At 43.2% G+C, this 24,272-nt stretch overlaps 1 protein-coding gene across 4 annotated transcripts in view; it reads left to right on the top strand.

Moving 5' to 3' along the window:
• Window positions 1–24,272, top strand: part of BTBD2 (BTB domain containing 2) — a 239,590-nt gene that overhangs the window by 38,813 nt on the left and 176,505 nt on the right. For all 4 annotated transcript variants that reach the window (XM_073595242.1, XM_073595225.1, XM_073595219.1 and 1 more), the window contains exons 2-3: window positions 7,099–7,218; window positions 11,743–11,899. In XM_073595242.1, coding sequence (XP_073451343.1) covers window positions 7,136–7,218; window positions 11,743–11,899 — 240 coding nt within the window. In that variant the 5' untranslated portion in view covers window positions 7,099–7,135. The remainder of the gene's footprint in view (window positions 1–7,098; window positions 7,219–11,742; window positions 11,900–24,272) is intronic.

Raw genomic sequence — 24,272 nt, forward strand, 5'->3', positions numbered from 1 at the left:
CATCGTGGCTGCTGGGCACGCGCATCGGTTCCCGAGCGGCACGCGTGCCCCTTAGTGGCTCGGGAGGGCTCATATGACGTCTGTGACAGACTCACCCGGGATAGAGGCTTTTGGAGGGGACTGAATGTGAGCCCCTTGTCTACAGATTATGGGCTCTGGCATTTTGGGTACCCTTGAGGTGTTGTTACTTTGGCTTCGGGTCCTTGTCCCCCAGGACACACAGACTCTGGGGACCCTGTATTTGCCATAGTAGCAATAGTGACTGAGTCATACTGTTGGGACTCATACTGTGAGAAGATGCTAATGTCATCAACTCCACTCACCTGTCTGATGTCAGCTATAATGTGTTTAATGTAAATGAGTTTAGTCTGGCTTACCACAGGTTCTAAGGGTATTCAACTCATTGTTTGTTCTAATTAACCCTGTGTTGTTTATGGTAATGTGTGTTGAATAGTCAATGAGCTAGGAGACGTAGTCACCTAGTCTGGGTAAATGATTTAGTAAACTAGCTCATGTTAATTAGGTTACAGTTGTAATTTTGATTCTAAGCATTTGGAATATCTGATATCTGTATCCAGACTACAAGGAAGTGGTATACTGACGGAAACACTCAAGCGGAGTGTGGGACGTTCCGTGACGTCCGCCCAGAACAACAGCTGCTTCGTCCCGCCGTAATATGACAGTGGGCGGGCAGCTAGTGGTTAAGTAAATGTTGTCATGTCTATAGTCACCACCGGGGGCTGTCAAGGGCACGTACCTGATTCCATGCTTGTCAGTCTCGCTCTGTGTCACAAGCTGCATGGTTCCTCCAGCCCAAGCCCCAGGTAAGATGTGGGAAGGGGTTTTTTTTTCCTCTTTGGAATGTCCTCCCACCTGGACAGCTTCACTCCAGGAGGCAGAGGGAGCATGGCTCAGTCGGCGGTGTGCCGCGCCGCTGCCATTAGGGCGGTTCTCTATCCAGCGGCTCTTCTCCTCCACCCCAGCCCTCCCCCTCATGCGATCCAGTCGGATTGGATCCCGCTCGTGCGGGAAAGTTTTCTTTGAAAAAGATGAGGGAGGATGCGGTGGGTGGTCGGAGGAAGGGGGGAAGGGGCTTGTCGGCGTGCTTCAGCGTCCACAACGCGGGCAGTGTAGCTATAAAGGGCACATTTTTTCAGGTACATACAGCTGAAGGAGGGACACAGAGCAGACGAGTGGCATGTGAGTGTTGGTTGACAGGCATTCCCAGGGCACGTTTACTTATGCATCAGGCTGAGCTTAATAGCAGCGGCAGTTGCTGAACTATTGCTCAGCAGTAGGTGCATTTTTTTGGCAGTACCTCTGCGTTTGTGCTCAGCACTATGACTAGAGGGGGTGTTACAAAAACCACAAAAAGCAAGGGTACAAAGGGGTCGCCCTAGAGACAACACCATCCCCCCCTGAAAGATCTAGGGAGGCTGGTTAGAGTGAGCCATCTGGGTTGTCAGGGGCTGCAATTGTTTCCGACACTTCACCCCCTGTCTATGTAACTGAGGAGGTTTTCTCTTCAACTATCAGTGGATTGGAGGAAAGGTTAGCGGCTTTTATCGCATCTTTAGAGTGGAAGAAAATGCTTTAGGTCCCCTTCTATTACCCAAGATCCTCAAACAGAGGAACGGTGGGAGGGGGAAAATGAATCCCCCTCAGGGGACCGTGGAGAGACTGACTCCTCTTCTGAAGGCTCAAGTGGGGAAGGACCTTCTTCAGCTTCGCATGTTGAGAAGTTGCTGGTGCATTCTCTTACTGAAATGGTCCGCTCCACATTTAAGCTACCCTTAACTGAGTCGGTTTGAAAAGCCCACTTCTTGTTTGGGTTCACTAAAGTCTCCTCAAGCTTTTTATGTACGGTATCACCTAGATAAGCATTTCTTTTCCCTCCTAAAAAGCTTTCAACACTTTATCCTATGGAGGAAAAATTCACTAAGATGTGGAGCATACCAGCAATTGATGCTGCTATATCCTCTGTGAATAAAAGTTTGACCTGTCCGGTTGACAATGCACAAATGCTTAGGGATCCAACTGATCAGATTGGAATTCCTGTTAAACATTTTTTTCCTTGGCAGGTTCAGTGGCTCAACCTGCAGTGGTGCCAGTTGGGGTATGTCAATCCTTGAGAGACCATTTGAAACAGGTGCTCAAGGTTTTCCCTGAACAGGCCCAGGAGTTAGCCGAGCTACCAGCGGCTTTGTGTTTTGCTATTGACACAATCGGAGATTCTATTCTTCAAACCTCTCGCCTTACACTTGGGCTGGTACATATGCGTAGAATCTTATGGTTGAAAAGTTGGTCAGCTGAAGCGCCATGCAAAAAGCTCTTGGCTGGTTTTCCTTTCCTTGGTGAAAAGCTGTTCGGGGATGATTTGGACAAATATATCCAAAAATATCAAGTGGGAAAAGTACCCTTTTGCCAATTAAGAAAACGAGTAAATGTCCCTCATTTTAAATGGGCTCTTGTGCCAGGGGCATCAGCCTCCAGGCAGTCGCGACAGCCTCCACCATCAGGTTCAAGAGGTAAACCTCGGGGTCAACCCCAGGGACAAAAGAAATCCTGGGGGTGGAAACCCACACGACAGAACGCTAAAGCCCCTTTATGAAGGGGCGCCCATGCTCGTTCGAGTGGGGGGAAGACTTCTGCAGTTCTCAAGGGTCTGGCAGGAAGAATTTCGAGACAGATGGGTGGTCTCCACAATAGCTGTAGGTTACAAACTAGAGTTCCGAGAATTCCTGTCTCCTCATTTCCTCAGGTCAAATGTCCCCAAAGATCCAGAGAAAAAAGTCTTTCTAGCGTTAGACCGACTTTTGACGCAAAAAGTGATCATGGTAGTCCCCATGGAAGGGCAGGGGTTGGGGTTTTATTCAAATGCCAAAACCAAATGGAGATGTCAGACCAATTCTAGATCTGAAAGATCTAAACCAGTTCCTGAAAATTTGCTTTTTTCGCATGGAATCAATCCGATCAGTAGTCTCCATCCTACAAGGAGGAGAACTTCTGGCATCAATCGACATCAAGGATGCATACCTGCATGTACCTAATTTTCCCCGCTCACCAGAAATATCTGCGTTTCGAAGTAGAAAAACTTCATTTTCAGTTTGTAGCCTTGCCTTTCGGTCTAGGTACTGCACCTCAGGTGTTCACAACTTCTGGCCCTTCCTCTGGCCAGATTAAGGACTCAAGGTTAATAACGATAATGGCATACCTAGACGACCTGCTCTTGATAGACCGGTCGGTAGCCCGCTTGGACCAAAGCATTGTCACCACAGTCAACTACCTAGAATACCTAGGTTGGGTCCTCAACCTAGAGAAATCTTTAAAACCAGTAAGAAGATTAGAGTACTTGGGTCTGGTTATAGATACAGCCCAGAAGAGGGTGTTGCAGTTCCCTATGCTGTTTCATTTGAGACTGTTGCAAAACAGTATCCTGTCGGCCTGGAACAAGAAGATCCAAGCGCTAGATTTTCCAATGCATTTGTCGCCAAAAGTCGGCAGAGCCTCAGTTGGTGGAGGATACCCGAGAATCTGCAGAAGGGGAAATCCTTCTTACCAGTTACCTGGAAGGTGGTAACAGATGCCAGCCTTTCAGGTTGGGGAGCAGTCCTGGAAGAGGCGTCTGAACCGAAAGGACCTTGCCCAGCAACGTTCTAGAGATTCGGGCAGCGTACCTAGCCCTAAGGGCCTGGGCATTCAGGTTTCGGAATTCTCCTGTCAGGATTCAATCCAACAATGCCACAGCAGTGGCTTATATCAATCACCAAGGGGCCACTAGAAGTCAGGCAGCCCAGGGGGAGGTAAACCATATCCTAACCTGGGCAGAAAAGTGTGCGCCATGCATATCGGCAATCTTCATTCCAGGGGTAGAGAACTGGCGGGCGGACTACTTAAGTCGCCACTAATTGTTCCCGAGGGAATGGTCCCTTCACCCTGACATCTTCCTGGCTATATGCCAAAGATGAGGGATCCCAGACGTGGATCTGTTTTTTGCGTCCAGGTTCAACAAAGTTGACAGCTTTGTGTCAAGAACAAGGGATCCATTCGCATGTGGAACAGATGCGTTGGTGACCCCGTGGGATCAGTTCTCACTGATTTTATGCATTCCCTCCTATTCTGCTGCTACCTCGATTTCGACTTCTTTGCAGGATCAAGCGGGAAAGGAAGTTGGTAGTTCTTGTTGGCCCAGAAGATCTTTGTATGCTGAAATAGTAAAGATGGTGGTAGGGGCCATGGCCCCTACCACAAAGTTCAGACCTGCTATCGCAGGGACCAGTGTTCCATCCTACTTTACAAACGCTAAATTTAACAGTTTGGGTATTGAAACCCACATTCTGAAGAATCGTGGGCTTTCAGGCTCAGTGAAATCTACTTTTATTAATGCAAGGAAGCCAGCTTCCAGAGCCCTTTTATTATAGAGTCTGGAAGGCTTATGTTTCCTGGTGTGAATCCAGGGGTTGGCATCCTAGAAAGTATGTCATAGGTAGAATCCTTGTCTTTCTGCAAATGGGGTTAGAGATGAAACTGGCCTTGAGTACTATCAAGGGCCAGGTCTTGGCCTTATCGGTATTGTTTCAACGCCCGCTTGCTTTGCATTCTTTGATCCTGAAGCTTTATACAGGGGTAACGCGGCTTAATCCACTGGTTAGAGCACCCCTGAACCCTTGGGACTTGAATTTTTAGTTCTGTCAGCATTACAAAAACAGCCTTTTGAGCCGATACAACATATTCCTTTGGTCCTTTTGACAAGGAAGCCATATCTTCTGCAAGCAGGGTATCGGAGTTGGCGGCTCTTTCCTGTAAAGAGCCATATTTAATTATTCACAAGGATAAAGTAGTATTGCGTCCTCATCCTAACTTTCTACCAAAGGTAATGTCAGGTTTTCATCTAAACCAGGATATTGTTCTACCTTTCATTTTTTCCAGAACCCTTTTCTACGGAAGAAAAATCACTCATTCTCTGGATGTAGTGAGAGCAGTCAAAATCTATTTGAAGGCGACTGCTCATTCGGAAAACAGATGTTTTTGTTTGTGTTGCCTGAAGGTCCTAGGAAAGGACAGGCAGCGTCGAAATCTATTATTGCCAAATGGATTCGACAAGTAATTATTCAAGCTTATGGTTTGAAGAAGAAAGTTCTACCTTTTTCAAATCAAAGCGCACTCCACCATGGCTGTTAGTGCGTCGTGGGCAGTGCATCACCAGGCCTCCATGGCTCAGATCTGCAAGGCCGCAACTTGATCTTCAGTCCATACATTCACCAGATTCCATCAGGTGGATGTAAGGAGGCATGAGGATATCGCCTTTGGGCGCAGTGTGCTGCAGGCAGCAGTATAGGCCCTCAGGTCTGATTGCAGCCTACTTTTGTTTGTGTCTCCCTCCCCTCAGGTGGCTTTGCTCTGAGACATCCCATACAGTAATTACTGTGGCTCTGTGTCCCATGATGTACGATGAAGAAAATAGGATTTTTATAACAGCTTACCTGTAAAATCCATCACGGAACACAGAGGTCCCTCCCATCTTTTTGGTTAAACGTGTATTGCTTTTCTACAAAACTGAGGTACTCCCGGTAAGGGGAGGGGTTATATGGGGAATTGAACTTCCTGTCTAGGGTGTGCCAGTGTCTATCACCTGAAGGTGCCATATAACCCATACAGTAATTACCGTGTCCCGTGATGTACTCCAAGAAAAGGATTTTACAGGTAAGCTGTTATAAAAATCCTATTTTTAATCCCATTTTGGAATCCAGCTGTAACATAACAAAATGTGGAAAAAATGTTGCACTGTAAATACTTTCTGGATGCACTGTATGTAGAATTATTTGTTTCATCTGTGTATCACCTGATGCTAGTGACTTCACTAGGTATTTGTAAGGGTTTTCAACCACTTTAAGAAAGGTCCTCAAGCCTAGATTGCACCAGTGAGAACAGTGTAGGGAAATTAGTTATTACAATATGGCAGCTACATAGAATAGCAACAAGCCATACAGTTAGAAAGTAAAATGTTCCAACTGTAGATTATATTCAGAAGGAAAAAGTTAGTAATAAGTGCCATCTTGATGCGATCGCCTTTTTGGCAGGCTGCTGTGGCAGATAATCAAAAACAAGGTGTGTGCCCTTTGGCACACAAGTTAATGTAGATGTAAACACTAACTGACCTTTTTAATTTGCCAAATCATTTTGTATAATAAAACAATTTTGTTTTCTTTCTTAAAATATTTGTTTTTAATTTTCCTTCATCCCTTTATTATAGCTCAATGTTTCCTCCTTTTTTATATTCATGCCCTAGTAATGACTGCATATTTCTCAGACAATAGTCTCCTGATGGTGACAGCAGTGGACCATGCCATGTAATGCATATGCAATGAGCTACTGGTCTTCATCAGAAGCCCATATGTGAGGGTGACAACCCAGTTGTTGGAAGACAAGGACCCTAAAGCTACTTTCACGCTGGGGCGTTGGGGGCGTTTTTAGAGGCGCTTTACTGAAGTTTTTGCGGAGGCTTTTAACCCCCGCTAGCGGACGAAAAAGAATTAAAACCGCCGCTGCAGCGGCGCTTTTCCAGCAGTTCAGTGACGCTGCCCATTTATTTCAGTGGGCAGGAGTGCTTTAGCAGCGGTGTATACACTGATCCTACAGCGCTGCAAAGATGCGGCTTGCAGGACTTTTTTTGTTGCATTACATTACCTTTGGTACAAGTGAACCTTTAATGAATGGAGCTAACCTGGTCTGATGCACACCTTTTTGTCCTTGATCCAGTGTCTTGACTGTCTGGCTTTGCTGGACACTGCACAGACTTGCTTCTGAAAACAACCTGGTCCTTTTCTGCCTGTGCGCCCAAAGTGTTCTCCAGTAGTCCTGCAGAGTTTTGCTTTTCCCATAGGACAAAGTGAGGCTGCGATGCGAACGCACAGGCTGACCCAAAATATTTGCTTTTCTGAGGTTTTATTGGATGTTAGTGATGGGCTTTATATATATACTTTTAAGGAATAGTTATGCATTTGTGTACAAATTCATATCATCGTGTTTATATGAACTGGAGTTATGTTTTTTATTTTCTTCCTTCCTTTTTTTTTTTTTTTTTTTTTCTCCTTGCAGGTTTGTTTTAGCAGTTGGAAGTGCTGTCTTTGATGCTATGTTTAATGGTGGTATGGCCACAACATCCACAGAAATTGAACTACCAGATGTTGAACCAGCTGCTTTTCTTGCTTTGCTAAAGTAAGTGGTAAATGTCAGTTCTTTTCCATAAACATGTGCTTGTTTTTACCAATGTTTGTTATTTAACCATGGGTTAAAGCTGAACTCCAGGTACAAAAACTGTCATTTTAAATATATTCTTTAATAGCCAGATTGGATATCAATCCAATCCATTTTGTTAGCAACAAATGCCTGTGCAAAGCCAGTTATTACTTTGTAAGTATTACTGACATCACTCTGCTGTAAATAGTCAGTGCAGAGAGCAGAACTGTGACAGGGTTTCAGCAGGTCCACTCCCTACAGGCCGCCTGCAGATAACTAGAGGAGGAGGCACATACAAGACCAGTCACCTTGCGCAGCAGAGCTGCAGTGAGTGTTTACTATCGCATAGTTCCATAGTTCCAGGTATGGTTGAATAAAGAAACTGGTCCATCGAAGTTCAACCTGAATGTCACTACCATATTCTATATCCCTGTACATTGTTTGCTAAAGGTGTGTGGGTTTTTATTAACTTTTTTTTTTTAATCAATCTACGCTCCCTGCTGATGCCTCCAACTTTGGAAAGAACCCCTTTGTGCAGTTTAAGATGGAACTACTGCTTGTGCAGCTTCCATTGTGAGGCCATATGCCTTGTTTAAGGCCTTAGATGGTTTTCTCCCAATAAAACAGTGACCATTTAAAGATTTGTATATTGCGATCATATCCCCTCTTTTCTCCAGGGAGAATACGTTTAATTTTTGTAGTCGTTCCTTTTAACTGAGATTCTTCAGCCCACTTATTAACTTCATTGCCATTCTCTGGACTCTATACACTTCAAGGACATCTTTCCTGAGGATTGGTGGCTAGAACAGGCACAGTATACTTAAGATGTGGCCAAACCAGAGTTCTGTAAAGTGATAGTTCTAGTGTTATCTCCTGACTAAATACCCTCTTCAATGTATGCCCATAGTCTGCTGGCCTTGCTTGTTGCAGCTTGGCATTGCATGCTATTGTTCAATCTGTGATCTACTAGGTCCCCAAGATCTTTTTCTATTTCCCCCAGAGGTTTTCCCCTTAGTGAGTAACTTGTAAGCATACTTTTAGCTTCCAAGTGCATTTTTAAATATTAAAGCTGATCTCCAGGTTTAATTTTAAATGGTTCCTTTGGACCAAGCTGGTCCACGCGAACCGTTTATTTTAACTAACAGTTGCAAGTGGCTGGGAGCGCTGTATAAAACTGTATGCAGCTTCAGCTGCATACAGCGCTGTGTTCTGACAGCAGGGCAGGAACTTCCATCCCGCTCCCAGAACAAGATCGAGTCGGGTTAAGTGCTGCTCAGCCATCCAGAGGAAGATTTGTATTCTTTGAATGAATACAATGCTTTTTCTGATTTAAATAAGGCAGAATTTGTGACGACATCAGTCCTCTCCACATCAGGCAGTCAGAGGAAGGTTTGTATTCATTCATAGAATACAATCCTGCCTGTGATTTGCTGAGCAGCACTCAGCATCCCACTCCCGGAACAAAGTCGAGTTGGGCTAAGTTTTTATTCCATTGTATACTGTTTGTAACTGAGGCTACATACTTTTTTTTTATACAGCACTCCCAGACGCTGCAACTGATTAAGTAAATAGATATTTTGGACTGGCTTGGAGATCAGCTTTAAACATCATCTGCTATAAGCTGCCCACACCTCTATTTCAACTAGATGTTCTTTTAAAGGTACTGTATCCTGTTGAAGGTATTGCCCTGCTTGGCTTTGTATCATCAGCAGATACTGAGAGTGAACTATTTTTTCCAACCGCTTTATTGTTTATGAACAAGTTAAACAGAATTCACCCCAGGGCAGAGCCTTAGGGCACACTGCTCACAACTCTAGACCATTCAGAAAATATGCCATTAATCTGTACCTTCTGGATGCGCTCTTGTAACCAGTTTTCTATTCAGGTATGTACAGTATCATTACACGAAGCTCCTTCACAAAGGCAAAGTTTTCAGGCTGTGCAGATATGAAAAATACACAAAGCCCACCGAGGATTAAGTAGGTATACATATGTCTCTTGTACTTAGAAAATATTTGCTTGGCCTGGATTTCAGCTTTAACCTTGTCAACCATTTTATCAGCTGGTCTTAAAGTGGCTGTAAACCCCATTCATGAAAGTTGACCTGGGCACATATATCTGTAGTGTTTTTTACTTATCGCTCCAAAGCCCTAAGTCTTCTGTCTTTCTGCTGCTCGGTTCTTCTGTTATCAGATATCTGATAGCTCTTCTACAGCCGAGATAAAACCAGCCTGAAATTTGTGTCATGAATGGTGCATAGAAATAGATTAGCAGACAGCTGTTCTATTCACAGCACAGCTCTGCCTATTTCTTCCTTCCTCTGCCTATGTGGAAAAAAGGGCACCCCCCCCCCATCTTCTCCAATCAGCTGTCACACAGTGTATGCCAAGAATCCACACCCAGTGGTGGAACAGGAAGAGAAAATTCTAACACGATGTGTACTTTCTAAACAGTCTAGAAAGTTGAAGACCGGCAGATATACAAGTAAAACTTATGTAGGGAGATTTGTTTCATCTGAGTATCCTTTGAGGCTGTTCACTAAACTGGGTATATGTGAGGGTTTACATCCACTTTTACTGTTTTAATGGGAAATATGATTTGACCCTAACACTTATTCATCAAGGTTGACTGCAGATGTTGAGAATGAGCCCTGAGTTTTTTTTTTTTTTTTTTTTTTTTTTCTTTAAAACTGGGTCTCTTTAGTGTACATATAATTCAGAGCAATAGTCTCATTTTAAAGCACAACTCCAGTTATGAAAAAAAGAAAACCTGCTAATACTCAAGGAAATGGAAGATAGCCGCACACTGCAAGAGGATACTTAAAAATTGCTTCCTTATTCCAAAAGATGACAAGTAACACAGCATCAGATTCCAGGGATTTTAACACATTCCACACAACATAGTACTTAATCATGATGATTAAACACTTTTGTATGAAATGCATTCGCATCCTTGGACTCCTGTGCTGTTACTTGTCCTCTTTTGGAATAAAGAAGCAATTTTTAGTATCCTCTTGCAGTGTGTGGCTATTTTCTCCTCCTATTTTCTTGGTTCATTGCGTTGACGGGCCAGGTCAGTACCCTGTCGGGAGTGACTAGTTGTGTGATTAGCTTCTTTTCTTCACCTGGAGCTGTGTTTCCGCTATATTGTGTCCATGGCCAATACTCATTTTCTTTCTTATACTGTTCCATGCAGTATTGTGTTCTGCTTTTTTTATTTATTTTTTTTTAATTGGGCCGTTTATTTTAACCTACATGACTCAGGACATACTGTGAGTGCCTTTTAATGGAATAAATGTTATTTTAATGGAAAACTGTAAGACAAATCTGTAGGCGGCTATTCCTGACCACCTTCTGAAAATGCTGGGTGCCATTCTATCATGCCTAACTTCAATATTTTAAGTCGGTAACCTGGAATGCGTCTGCAGTCCATTAAAGTGAGAATTCTTGATCGGCTGAGTTCTGAAACTGTTTCAGAAAGGTTTGAAGCTAAATCACAATGGTTGTCAGACAAATGTCATATTCAGAAGGTCTGCAGTAGCAGCTTGGATATTTCTCTTGGCAGGTTTCCTTAAAGTTGAAGTGCAGGGTCTACCTAACTATGCCTAAACCTGCTCCCACCCCCATTTTTACTCCCTATTCTTACTACCTTGTGAAAGGAAAATGTCTACTTGACAATTCTGAGGGCAGTCCGGTCATATCAGCTCCCAGTAGCAGGCTTCAGGTGAGAGGAGGAGGGACAGCAGATGCCCCATAGCAAGCCTATGGGTGATGTCACAGCACAGGAATTTTAGCTGTTGGCTGTGATCTCTCCTGAAGCCAGCCACTGGGGAGATTACGTGACTGGACTGGAGCACCCACAGAATAGGCAAGTATAAACCTCTTCCTTTTATAGGACAGTTTTAATGGGGGTGGAAACGGGTAAGTTAGGGATATCCTGGACTTCGACTTTAAAGTGGAGTTCCAGGCTGAAATCCAACTAGGTTTTAAACAATACAGCACATCGCCACCCTCCCTTTTTGGATATTGTATATATTGTTTTTTTTTTTTTTGTAGTCTTTGGCACCTTTTTTTTTTTTTTTTTTTTTTTTGTTTTTTTTTAGGTTTTTCAGGTGGACTTCAGTGATTTCCCCAGCTGCCTTCTGGGACCTGTGAGTGTCCCAGAAGCTGACGGGACCATTCAGAAAGCGCAGCTGATTTCCCTTATTGTAATGCTGGCGCCTGCAGCCGAAGCTGATGGACGGATCCGCTTGGGGTACCGACTTCGCGGGAACCTTGGACAGGTAAGTGTCCTTTTTTATATTAAGTTACCAGCTACAGTATTTGTATCTGCTGACTTTTAAATTTGTTTTATGCAGGCTGGAACTCCACTTTAAGTTCCCTAAAGTGTAATCCAAGTCTTGCCGCTTAAAATGCTCAGTTGTAAAGAAACTTGGGCTGTTTCTTGGCTATGTATTTTCTATCATTCTTGCATCCAAACTAACTTGAATACGTATTGTTTGAGGTTCCTTTACTCTGATGAGGTTCACATTGGGCCAGAGACTGTCATGACTACCCTGTATACAGCAAAGAAGTATGCAGTGCCAGCACTGGAAGCACATTGTGTGGAGTTTCTCAAAAAGAATCTTCGGGCTGATAATGCCTTCATGTTGCTCACTCAGGTATGTGGCTGTGAGTTTCAAAAGAAAAACAGTAACTACTTAAATTAACCTGTCACAAGAGACATGAAGGTTTTGCATAGCGGTTTTGGTTGCCTAGCTGCAGTGCTCACCACTGCATCAGTACTTTTTGTCAATGGTCTGAGTACCTTTTTTAAGGTCGTGGACTCAAAAATCTTAAAGCCCATCTCTGGACAAAACAATTGTACAACAGTGCTTACCAATACCTTTTGTAGCAGATGTGAGCATATTTGCCATTTTGGAAGCTTGCAATAATGAATCTGGAGGAGCAAAGTGCAACCCTACAGTAAATTGACTATGTTGCGTGTAGTGTTCTGCTCACTAAGTAGCCAATTAATGGGGTAGATATGGAGGAATGATTTAGGATTACCAGGCAGGTAATTGGGGTTATTGTGGAGGAAGTTGCAGGAGATAACAAGAGTAAGGTACACTTGGAATGCCTTTTATAAAGAACAAAGATGTGAACAGGGAAATTGGGAGTGTAGATAGTACTAATAGGATGCTAAGTGGCTGCATGTGACCTGTGGGAGTAATGGGTTAAGAGAACGGGTGAGGAAAGAGGGAGCCTATGGTTGTGTGACCTGTTGAAAGTGACAACGGGGTGTGAAGAAATTGAGGGAGAGAAGTGCAGAGAGAAATTAAGTCACTGGCGGATGCTGCAGTGTGCGGCAGTGATGAGATTCAATGTTGGGAGGTAAAAGATGAGCCATGAACTATGCAGGTGAAGAGGAAACATTGAGAAGAGAGTGCAGGTGAGGGTGCAGTGACATTGGAGGTAAAGATCTGATCAAAGGGATCAAAAAGAGAAGGTGTCGGAAATGTGCAAAGCTGCAGTTGCCGGAGGAGAGTGTGAGTGGTTGTCAAATAGATGCTGGGAGGTGGAGAAGAGAGAGTGAGGAGGCAGTGAAGATGAGGTTGTGCAGAAATTGGGGGGGTGAGAAGGGAGCTGCAGATTGTGAGTCTATAGAAAAGTATCTTTGCTTTTATTAGGACAGTTTTAAATGACTGAAACAGGACACCCTGGAACTGAAGCTAACCAAAAACATCTAATACGGCCACGTGAAAGCGTCACCCCTTTTCAGATTGCCTGCAGCTTCAAAGAGCCTTTTTACAATTCCTGTTTTTACACATTGCAGTCATTGAGCTATGGGTCTGCAGCAGTTTCATTCTTTTAAGCTGTTAGTTCTCACAGGCCAGCAGACAGGAAGCTGTGACCCAGTTAGAACCACTGGTTTAGAGAACTAGGCTGCCTATGATGGTCAACCCAAGAAAAACAGTGGGATCTTGGAGAGCTAAATGTGTAGCTTAGGCCCTTAATGTAAGAAATCAATTTTGGATTTAATTAGGGTATAACCTACAGTATATTCTAAAGGTGGTTTACACCTTTACACAAGTGGTAGAGGGGATGCTTATGGTAGTGTACTTAGGCTTTGCTTAAGCAGCCAAAACGTTTCTTCACAGATGTTAATAAGTCAGCTAAGCTCTAGAACAGTGATGGCGAACCTTGGCACCTCAGATGTTTTGGAACTCCATTTCCCATGATGCTCAGCTACACTGCAGCGTGCATGAGCATCATGGGAAATGTAGTTCCAAAACATCTGGGGTGATTGACCAAGAATCAAATGATTTGACCAAGAATGATGTGCGTTCTGTACAAAAGGATTTTCAGAATTTGGGCCAGGATTTTTAAAAGTTGGGGTGTACTGTTACTTCTTACAGGTCTTACCTGTGCATAATGGACAATAAGAGAAAGTAGTTTGTATAGCAGAGTTCAGTGTTTGGTAAAGGATTGGTGCAAAGCTGAAGGTTTTGGTTTTGTTAGTCATGATGCGATCTGGTGGTCTGACAGTGAGCTGTACAAGAGAGATGGTCCGCATCCCTCACACAAGGGCACTTTGCATCTTGGTACGGAATTTAGGAACTTTTTTGGACATGCATTTAAAGAAATGGGGGCAGAGATGTAATTGATGAGGAGCATTTCTGTCCCCAGCAGGGTGAAACAAATGTGAGGGTTTGTGTTGCTAAGGACTGGGCTGATGGTGGTCACCTTCAGTTGAAGTTTCTGGTGATAAAAATAATGCAGTAGATAACAGTGTCTGTAATGTCATGTGCACTAATGCTCGTGGTTTAGGCAACAAGCTTTGTGAGCTGACAGCCCTTTTCTATTTAGGGACAACTTTGGACCTTGTTGCAATTACAGAGATTTGGTACAAGGATTCAAATGACTGGGTAATAACTATACCGGGATATACACTATACAGGAACGACAGAGTAGAATAGAGAAGAGGGGAGGTGGAGTTGATAGAGAGATAATAAATATATATATATATATATATATATATATTAACATTAACTCAAAAAACAAATGAAATACTCACCCCCTGGGTCTGCCTTCCAACCAAAGAGGGATCTTCCCTTAGAATTGGTGTAGTATACAGACCCCTAGGAGAAGATTATGATAACTTGTTGGTTAACGCAAATGGCAGTGAAGGGAGTGGTTTTGATTATGGGTGACTTCAACATGCCTGACATTAACTAGAATTCTCAAACTGCTATTGCAAGCAGGAGCAGGGATGTAATGGAAGTACTGAATGGGGTTGCTCTAAAACAGTGGTTCTCAACCTCAGTCCTCAAGTGCCCCCAACGGGCCATGTTTTGGGAACTTCCCTTAAAGCACTGGGCCCTGATCGTTTATCCCAGAGTTTTAAGAGAACTTTGAGATATAGTTGTTGGACCGCTCATGGATATTTTTAATCAATCTCTTCTAACCGACGTTCCCCATGACTGGCGGACAGCTAATATTGTACCTATTCACAAGAAGGGCTGCAATGTAAAATCTGGCGATAACAGGCCAGTGAGTTTAACATCAGTTGTAGTCCAGTTAATAGAATCACTCCTGAAAAGAAGGATCATTGATCACTTAAAATGCACAACTTTCTGGACACAAAGCAGCATGGCTTTACTGAGGGCAGATCAAGTCAGACCAATTTGAATTTTATTTATTTTTTTACTATGTTACAAATGCTTTGGACTAGGATGGTACTGTGGACGTAGCATATCTTGATTTAAGCAAGGAATTTGATACATTTCCACATAAAAGTTGTACAAGCTAGGACTGGGTTGTCCAGTGGATATACAGTTGGCTAAAGGATGGATACCAGCGTGTGGTTGTAAATGGGGTTCACATAGAACAGAGAGCAGTCACTAGTGGTGTACCACAAGGCTTTGATGTCTTCTTCCTCCGCTGATGTCTTCTCTCGCCGTCTGTTCTCCTCTCTCAGCTGTGTTTTTTCTCGCTGTCTTCTCCCTCTTTTCATTCTTTCGATGTTCTCTCGATGCTCTCTCCCGCTGTAATGCTGGGTCCGCCATGTGCCATTACATCGGAGAACTGGCAGCAGCAGACAACAGCGGAGAGAAGACACTAGAGCTGCTTTAATAAATTACGGTGTCAAAAAGCTGTGTACTTTTTGTTTTTTGGAAACCAAAGGGAATACGTGCGCACAGGGTCATGGTGCAATAACGTCTTTTTATTGGATATAAAAGAATAGAAATTGATACTCTCACAAGTGAAGGTGAATAAACTGCGTCAAACAGCTCCTCCAATAGAGGCTTAACGAGGGACACATCTGTGCTTCGGAGTAGATGAGAAAACCGCTAGATGGATGGGCTGGCTCCAGAGACACAGGCTCATCAAGCAGCTGCCGACAGGCTGCGAATGAGCCGCTCACTGACTGAAGAGGGCTGGTCAGGAGAGGGCTGTCGGGCACCTACAACAATTGTCCCAGGGAGAGCTCTGACAGAGGACGCTGTAGTTGTCAGGATAACATGTTTTGGAGGGGTGTGGTCAGATCCACTCCCTGTTATTCAGAGAGCCCTTTTGTAGGTGAGATTGATTTGGCCTGGGTTTTTTAACCCTATAATCAGAATTTATCGAACTTCTACTGAAAATATATAGGGGATAGTATGACAACTAGATTACATTTAATAGCATACAATGTGCCTGAGATAAAATTACATATGTCTTCTCTTGGTGAAAATTAAATGAAAAATTATATTTTTATCATAAATTTCAATAAAATTGAATAGGTAAAAGATAAAGGTTCTATCTATCTCCAACAAGGGAATAGATTGTAGGCTAGAGGCAGGATAATGCATCCCATTGGGTAATACATTTAAAAGGGCGAACAAAAGTCCTGGATGGCTTAACTCCAATGTAAAAATGCATCTAAAAGCAAAGAAGAAGGCCTTCAAAAAAATAAAAGGTTGAGGGATCATCATCAGCATTCAGACTTTATAAAGAATGCAACAAGAAATGTAATTGTGCAATTAGGACGGCTAAGTTAGAACATGAAAGGCACATAGCGGAGGAGAGCAAAAAAAATCCCAACAAATTCTTTAAGTATGTAAACAGTAAAAAAGGGAGGGCAGACCATATTGGCCCCATAAAGAATGAGGAAGGACTTCTGGTTACAAAGGATGGGGAGATGGCGAAGGTATTGAATTTATTCTTCTCCTCAGTCTTCACGAGGGAATCGGGGGGGGCTTCAGTAACCAAAACTGCAGTGTTTATCCTCAGGACACATCACAGGAAGCACCTCCTTGGTTAACAGAGGACAGAATTTAAAATTAGACTTGAGAAACTTAACATTAATAAATCACCGGGACTGAGGGTACTTGAGGAACTCAGTCAAGTGATTCTCAGACCGTTGTTCCTAATTTTTACAGACAGTCTACTGACTGGAATGCTACCAGCTGATTGGAGAAAAGCCAATGTAGCACCAATATTTAAAAAGGGCCCAAAATACATCCCTGGGAATTACAGACCAGTTAGCCTAACATCAATAGTATGTAAACTCTTGGAGGGGATGATAAGGGACTATATACAAGATTTTAGTAATGAGAACGGTATTATTAGCAGTAATCGGCATGGATTCATGAAGAATCGTTCTTGCCAAACCATTCTACTAACCTATGAGGAGGTGAGTTGCCAGCTAGATGAAGGAAGGCCTGTAGACGTGGTGTATCTGGATTTTGAAAAAGCGTTTGACACAGTTCCCTATAAATGTTTACTGTACAAAATAAGGTCCGTTGGCATGGACCATAGGGTGAGTACATAGATTGAAAACTGGCTACAAGGGTGAGTTCAGAGGGTGGTGATAAATAGGGAGTATTTGGAATGGTCAGGGGTGGGTAGTGGGGTCCCTCAGGGTTCTGTGCTGGGACCAATCCTATTTAATTTGTTCATAAACGACCTGGAGGATGGGATAAACAGTTCAATCTCTGTATTGCAGACGATACTAAGCTAAGCAGGGCAATAACTTCTCCGCAGGATGTGGAAACCTTGCAAAAAGATCTGAACAAATTAATGGGGTGGGCAACTACATGGCAAATGAGGTTCAATGTAGAAAAATGTAAAATAACGCATTTGGGTGGCAAACATATGAATGCAATTTATACACTGGGGGGAGAACCTCTGGGGGAATCTAGGATGGAAAAGGACCTGGGGGTCCTAGTAGATTGGCTCAGCAATGAATGGTATGCAATGCCAAGCTGCTGCTAACAAAGCAAACAGAATATTGGCATGCATTAAAAAGGGGATCAACTCCAGAGATAAAACAATAATTCTCCCGCTCTACAAGACTCTGGTCTGGCCGCACCTAGAGTATGCTGTCCAGTTCTGGGCACCAGTCCTGAGGAAGGATGTACTGGAAATGGAGCGAGTACAAAGAAGGGCAACAAAGCTAATAAAGGGTCTGAAGGTTCTTAGTTATGAGGAAAGGTTGCGAGCACTGAACTTATTCTCTCTGGAGAAGAGACGCTTGAGAGGGGATATGACTTCAATATACAAATACCGTACTGGTGACCCCACAATAGGAATAAAAACTTTTTTGCAGAAGAGAGTTTAACAAGACTCATGGCCACTCATTAAAATTAGAAGAAAAGAGGTTTAACCTTAAACTAGGTAGAGGGTTCTTTACTGTAAGAGCGGCAAGGATGTGGAATTCCCTTCCACAGGCGGTGGTCTCAGTGGGGAGCATCAATAGCTTCAAGAAACCTATTAGATAAGCACCTGAATGACCGCAACATACAGGGATATACAATGTAATACTGACACATAATCACACATAGGTTGGACTTGTGTCTTTTTTCAACCTCACCTACTATGTAACTATATATAATAAACCTGCACAATGGGATGCATATGAGGAGGGGACCCCCCCCCATATGAGTACCAGTGACATCAATATGATGCCATCAGAACAATGTATACTAGTACAGTTGTGCACTGACTGATATACCTGGTGTCAAGCCAAACTAGTCTGCCTATAACACAATAGAACAGACTCAAAATTTTAGTGGCAAAGAGAAGGTAACTCCCCTGGACAACCCATTATCGCCAGTATGGATGGGTTAACATGCTACATCTCCCAATATGTGGACTATTTCTTGCAACCTATAGTGAGATCCCTTCCTGCCTATGTACGCGATTCATCACATATTTTGGAAAAACTAAAACAGCAAAAGTGGTCGTCCAGTTTTACTTGGTTGTCTTTTAGATGTGTGTTCTCTACACATCTACTCCTCATACAGCTGGAATTGAGGCTTTAAAATATTTTTGTTCAATACTGATTTATTTGAATCCCCTTCAAGCTCAGTTTATTAGTGACTGCACAGCATTTGCATTAGAGCACAATTATTTTCAATTTCAAGATGCATACTACCTACAGAAATCTGGAACAGCTCTGGGTGCCCATTTTGCTCCATGTTATGCCAACTTATTTATGGGTTTTTGGGAAGAAAGGCACATCTGAAGGAATAACCCCCTTCTGTCAACATCTGATATACGAGATGATGATCTCATTATCATCTGGGAGGGGCCTCCAGATGTGCTATCAAAATTTATTGAATATTGTAATAGTAATCTGTATAATATTCAGTTCACCTTTGGTATTCTTGGATCTTGTATTCTCATGGGCTGTGGATCTCAATATTGTATCCAAAACCCATTTCAAAGATACTGCAGGTCATTCCTATTTGCATCATAATAGTTGCCATTTAGCAAGTTGGAAACAGATTATACCATACAGTCAATACCATAGACTCAGGAGAAACTGTACCCATACAGTAGATTATCTGGAGCAAGGGAAGATCCTAAATAAGAAATTTTATTGAAAAGGGTTATAGCGGGGAACACATTCATAATGCTTCCAACTGGTATTTGGAAGTACCCTAAGGTGATGCAGAGAATCCCACTAACTCCAAAGCACCCAGAGATTTTACAACTAAATGTATCATTAACAATAGCCAACATTGGACAATTAAAAACACCAAGAAATATTGACCAATACTGTTACAAGATCCAGCTTTATCCAAGACACTGCCCACCAGACCCAATACTGGAGTCGTATAGCACCAAGTAATATTAAAGGACCCAAACCTAAAATTAGTAATATATTCCTTCTATGCTCAATATTCGAGGTACGTTTAGGTGCAAATAATCCAAATGCATGGTGTGTATATTCATAAAACGGCCAGAAAGAATTCAAAGACTCCAATGGAAAAACCTTTCAGATTAACAAATTTATCACATGTGGTACGCAATGTGTGGTGTATGGATTAAAGTTCTCTTGCGGCCTATGCGATGTGGGTCGCATTATGCGCACCCAATTCGGTGAACACAGGAGGTTCATCGAGAAGGGTGTCACCAAGCATAGTGTGCTACACTACTTCAGCATTCACCACAGGGGGGTGTACTGGTGGTCTGGAGCTGTTCGGAAGAGGCCATTTCAATGCAGTTACCGGAAGGCGAGAGGTTTTTGCAACTGTCACCAAGAAATCTGGATATTCACCCTGAACTCTGAGTCCAGGGGGTCTCAACGAGGAGTTGGAGGTTAGTACTATTATCTAATCGCAATCAGTCTCAGCTACAAAAGGGGTCTCTGAATAACGGGGTGGATCTGAGGGAGGCTACGCCCTCAAACGCGTTATCCTGACAACTACAGCGTCCCCTGTCAGTTGGCTCTGTCAGAGCTCTCCCTGGGATAAGTGTTGTAGGTACCCCACAGCCCTCTCCTGACCGGCCGTTTCTTCAGTCAGTGAGCGACTCACTCGCATCCTGTCGGGAGCTGCTTGATGAGCCTGTGTCTGTGGAGCCAGCCCATCCATCCATCTAGTGGTTTTCTCATCTACTCCGAAGCATGGATGTGTCCCTTGTTAAAGCTCTTTATTGGAGGAACTGTTTGACGCTGTTTATTCACCTTCACTTGTAAGTGTATAGATTTTTATTCTTTTATATCCAATAAAAAGACGTTATTGCAGCATGAGCCTGTGCGATCGTATTCCCTTTTTTTGTTTCCACAGCTATCAATTTCCCGTTGATCACTGAGCGGCAAGGAGTATGGTGCTGGCCATATTGCTGCACATTAAGCATTCTCATTAAGGGATTCCTTGGTCAGTGTGTTATCACTTTTGGATTGGACATTTTTTTTTAAATTTTTTAAAAAATTTTTTATGGTTTTTATTTTTGACACTGTTGGGTGAATGGGTAGTGCTACAATGTACCCCATTCTCATAGGGTGGGCGGCCGGGATCTGGGCGTGCCCCTTTGTTGAAGGGTTCCGCAGACCCCGACAACCAAACGGCAAGGGTTGTCAGGAAGAGGCCCTTATTGAACATGGGGGCAAGGTTTTTTTGGGGTGCCCCAAAGCACCCACCCCCCATGTTGAGGGCATGTGGCCTGGTATGGTGCAGGAGGGGGGTGGAGGTTGAACCCCACGCCGGTCCTTCCTTAACGCAGCTGTATCCAGTGTTAAGCCATGTTTAACAGCTTTTACCAGCGTCAGACGTTTTTACAGCTCTTAGACCCCTTTCACACCGAGGGCGTTTTGCAGCCGCTATAGCGTTAAAAATAGCGCCTGCAATCTGCCCTCAAACAGCTGCAGCATTGTCTCCTGTGTGAAAGCCTGAGGGCTTTCACACCGGAGCGCTGCGCTGGCGGGATGTCAGAAAAAGTCCTGTCAGCAGCTTCTTTGGAGCGGTGAAGGAGCGGTGTGTTTACCGCTCCTCCACCGCTGCTCCCCATTGAAATCAACGAGGCAGCGCTGGGATACTGCCAGCAAAACGCCGCTATTGCGGTGCATCGCAGGCGGTTTTAACCCTTGGCTTCTAGCGGGGATAAAAGCGCCCCGCTAGCGGCCGAAGTGGACCGCAAATCCGGTAAAACGCTGCTAAAAATAGCGGCGTTTAACCGCCGATGCTGTAGGTGGCTCGGTATGAAAGGGGTCTTAATGCCGGTCTTTAGAATGCGCTGGCCATGGGTTTTCTTTTGCAGCTCAAAAACGCCTATGCCACTTACAGCTCCTATAAACCTGTGTATGCGTGAAGCCATAGAATAACATGGAGAGGCGGTTTTAAGCTGTAACAAAAAAAAAAAAAAAACTCCTGAGGCTCCTAAAATCGGCTGTAAAAAGGCCCCGTGTGCATGGGGCCTTATACTTAAATGCATAGCATATACAGTGGATAATGAAAAGTCTTACACACCCCTGTTAAAATGTCAGGTTTCTGTGAGAGACCTATGAGACCAAGATAAATAATTTCAGAACTTTTTCCACCTATTAATGTGACCTATAAACTGTACAAACAAACTGAAATCTTTTTAGTGGGTGGGGGGGGGTAAAATTTAAACTAAAATAATGTGGTTGTATAAGTGTGCACACCCTCCTATAACAGGATGTAACTGTGTTCAGAATTAACCACTTCCAGACCGGCTCACGTCGATATACGTTGGCACTTTGAAGAGGAATATCGTTTTTATGGCAGCAGCTGGCCATAGCCCCGGTATCCTCTTCTTCAGTGAGTGGTCCGGTTTCAGATTAAAGTGGTCTCTGCAACACCCCCCCCCCCCCCCCCCCCCTGCAGCGCTCCAGTGCCCTCCCGCCGCTGGCAGAGGCGATCGGGTCCTTTTCCGTGTGTGGTATGGAGCTGACTGAGGGGAAGATGGGCCCCCACCCAGCTCCATACCATTGCAGGGAGGAAGCGACGTCAAAATGTCACTTCCACCCATAGCTCTTAAAGGGACTTTTTTATTTTTACTTTTTTTTTTTTTTTTTATATTTTAGTGTAAATGAGATCTGAGGTCTTTTTGACCCTAGATCTCATATTTAAGAGGCCCTGTCATGCTTTTTTTCTAATACAAGGGATATATATACATTCCTTGTAATAGGAATAAAAGTGACACAATTGTTTAAAAGAACTGTGTAAAAAATAAAAATAAAAAGTAAAATAAATTTAAAAAAAGCTGAGCTCGTGTGTAGAAGCGAATGCATACGGGAGTAGCGAAAACAGTGTTCAGACCACACCTGTGAGATATCACCGCGATCGTTGGAGCGAGGGCAATAATTCTAGCCCTAGACCTCCTTGGTAACTCAAAAAAAAGAACAATAAAAGTTTTTAAACATTGCCTATGGCGATTTTTAAGGGTAAAAGTTTGTCACTGTTCTACTAGCGGGTGCAATTTTGAAGCGTGACATGTTGGGTATCAATTTACTCGGCATAACATCTTTCACAACATAAAAAAAATGGGCTAACTTACTGTTTTCTTGCACTTTTTTGCATTAAAAAGAAATATATTTTTTTTCCAAAAGTACGCTTGTAAGACCGCTGCGCAAATACGGTGTGACAAAGTATTGCAACAACCGCCATTTTATTCTCTAGAGTGTTAGAAAAAAACCAAGGTATAATGTTTGGGGGTTCGGTTCTAAGTAATTTTTCTAGCAAAAAAAACCTGATTTTAACTTTTAAACCCCAAATCTCAGAAAGAGGCTTGGTCCTTTTATATGGTTAAGCAATCGCATTCAAACTCATGTTAAGTAGGAGTCAGTACACACCTGCCATCATTTAAAGTGCCTCAGATTAACCCCCAAAAAAGTTCAGCTGTTCTAGTAGGTCTTTCCTGACATTTTCTTGGTCGCATCCTACAGCAAAAGCCATGGTCCGCAGAGAGCTTCCAAAGCATCAGAGGGATCTCATTGTTAAAATGTATCAGTCAGGAGAAGGGTACAAAAGCATTTTCAAGGAATTAGATATACCATGGCACACTGTGAAGACGGTTATCATCAAGGGGAGAAAATATGGCACAACAGTGACATTACCAAGAACTGGACGTCCTTCCAAAATGAATGAAAAGTTGAGAAGAAAACTGGTCAGGGAGGCTGCCAAGAGGCCTACAGCAACATTAAAGGAACGGTAGGAATATCTGGCAAGTACTGGCTGTGTGGTACATGTGACAACAATCTCCCGTATTCTAAATATGTTTGGGCTGTGGGGTAGAGTGGCAAGACGGAAGTCTTTTCTTATGAAGAAAAACGTCTAAGCCTGGCTAAATTTTGCAAAAACACATCTGAAGTCTCCTAAAAGCATGTGAGAATGTATTAAGGTCTGATGAAGCCAAGGTTGAACTTTTTGGCCATAATTCCAAAAGATAGGTTTGGCACAAAAACACTTCACATCACCAAAAGAACACCATACCCACAGTGAAGCATGGTGGTGGCAGGCATCATGCTTTGGGGCTGTTTTTCTTCAGCTGGAACAGGGGCTTAGTCAAGGTAGAGGGGAATTATGAACAGTTCCAAATACCAGTCAATATTGGCACAAAACCTTCAGGGCTTTGCTAGAAAGCTGAACATGAAGAGGAACTTCATCTTTCAGCATGACCACGACCCAAAGCATACATCCAAATCAACAAAGGAATGGCTTCACCAGAAGATTAAAGTTTCGGAATGGCCCAACCAGAGCCCAGACCTGTATCCGATTGAAAATCTGTGGAATGATCTGTAGAGGGCTGTGCACAGGAGTTGCCCTCGCAATCTGACAGATTTGGAGTGTTTTTTGCAAAGAAGAGTGGGCAAATATTGCCAAGTCAAGATGTGCCATGCTGATACTCGTACCTAAAAAGACCTGAGTGCTCTAATAAAATCAAAAGGTGCTTTAACAAAGTATTGGTTTAAGGGTGTGCACACTTATGTAACCATATTTTATTTTTTTATTTTTACTTCCCTCCACCTATAGGATTTCAGTTTGGTCACATTAAAGGTGGAAAAAGTTCTGAAATGATTCATCTTTGTCATTTATTTATTTTTACACAGAGGTGTGTAGACTTTTTATATCCACTGTATATGGATATCGTAACCAGTGAAGGAAATCGCCTCCAGTTCTGCTGTAATTAACTATTATTATGGGAAGACCAGATAGCGTCCGTAATGGCTGACGGGTTTCAAGGGAGAAGCCTCTTCATCAGAGCCAAACTAGTGAATGACCAACCACTTTATATATACACAGTATCTCACAAAAGTGAGTA

This window comes from Aquarana catesbeiana, linkage group LG01 (genome assembly GCF_042186555.1).
Source record: "Aquarana catesbeiana isolate 2022-GZ linkage group LG01, ASM4218655v1, whole genome shotgun sequence".
Classification (NCBI taxonomy): domain Eukaryota; kingdom Metazoa; phylum Chordata; class Amphibia; order Anura; family Ranidae; genus Aquarana; species Aquarana catesbeiana.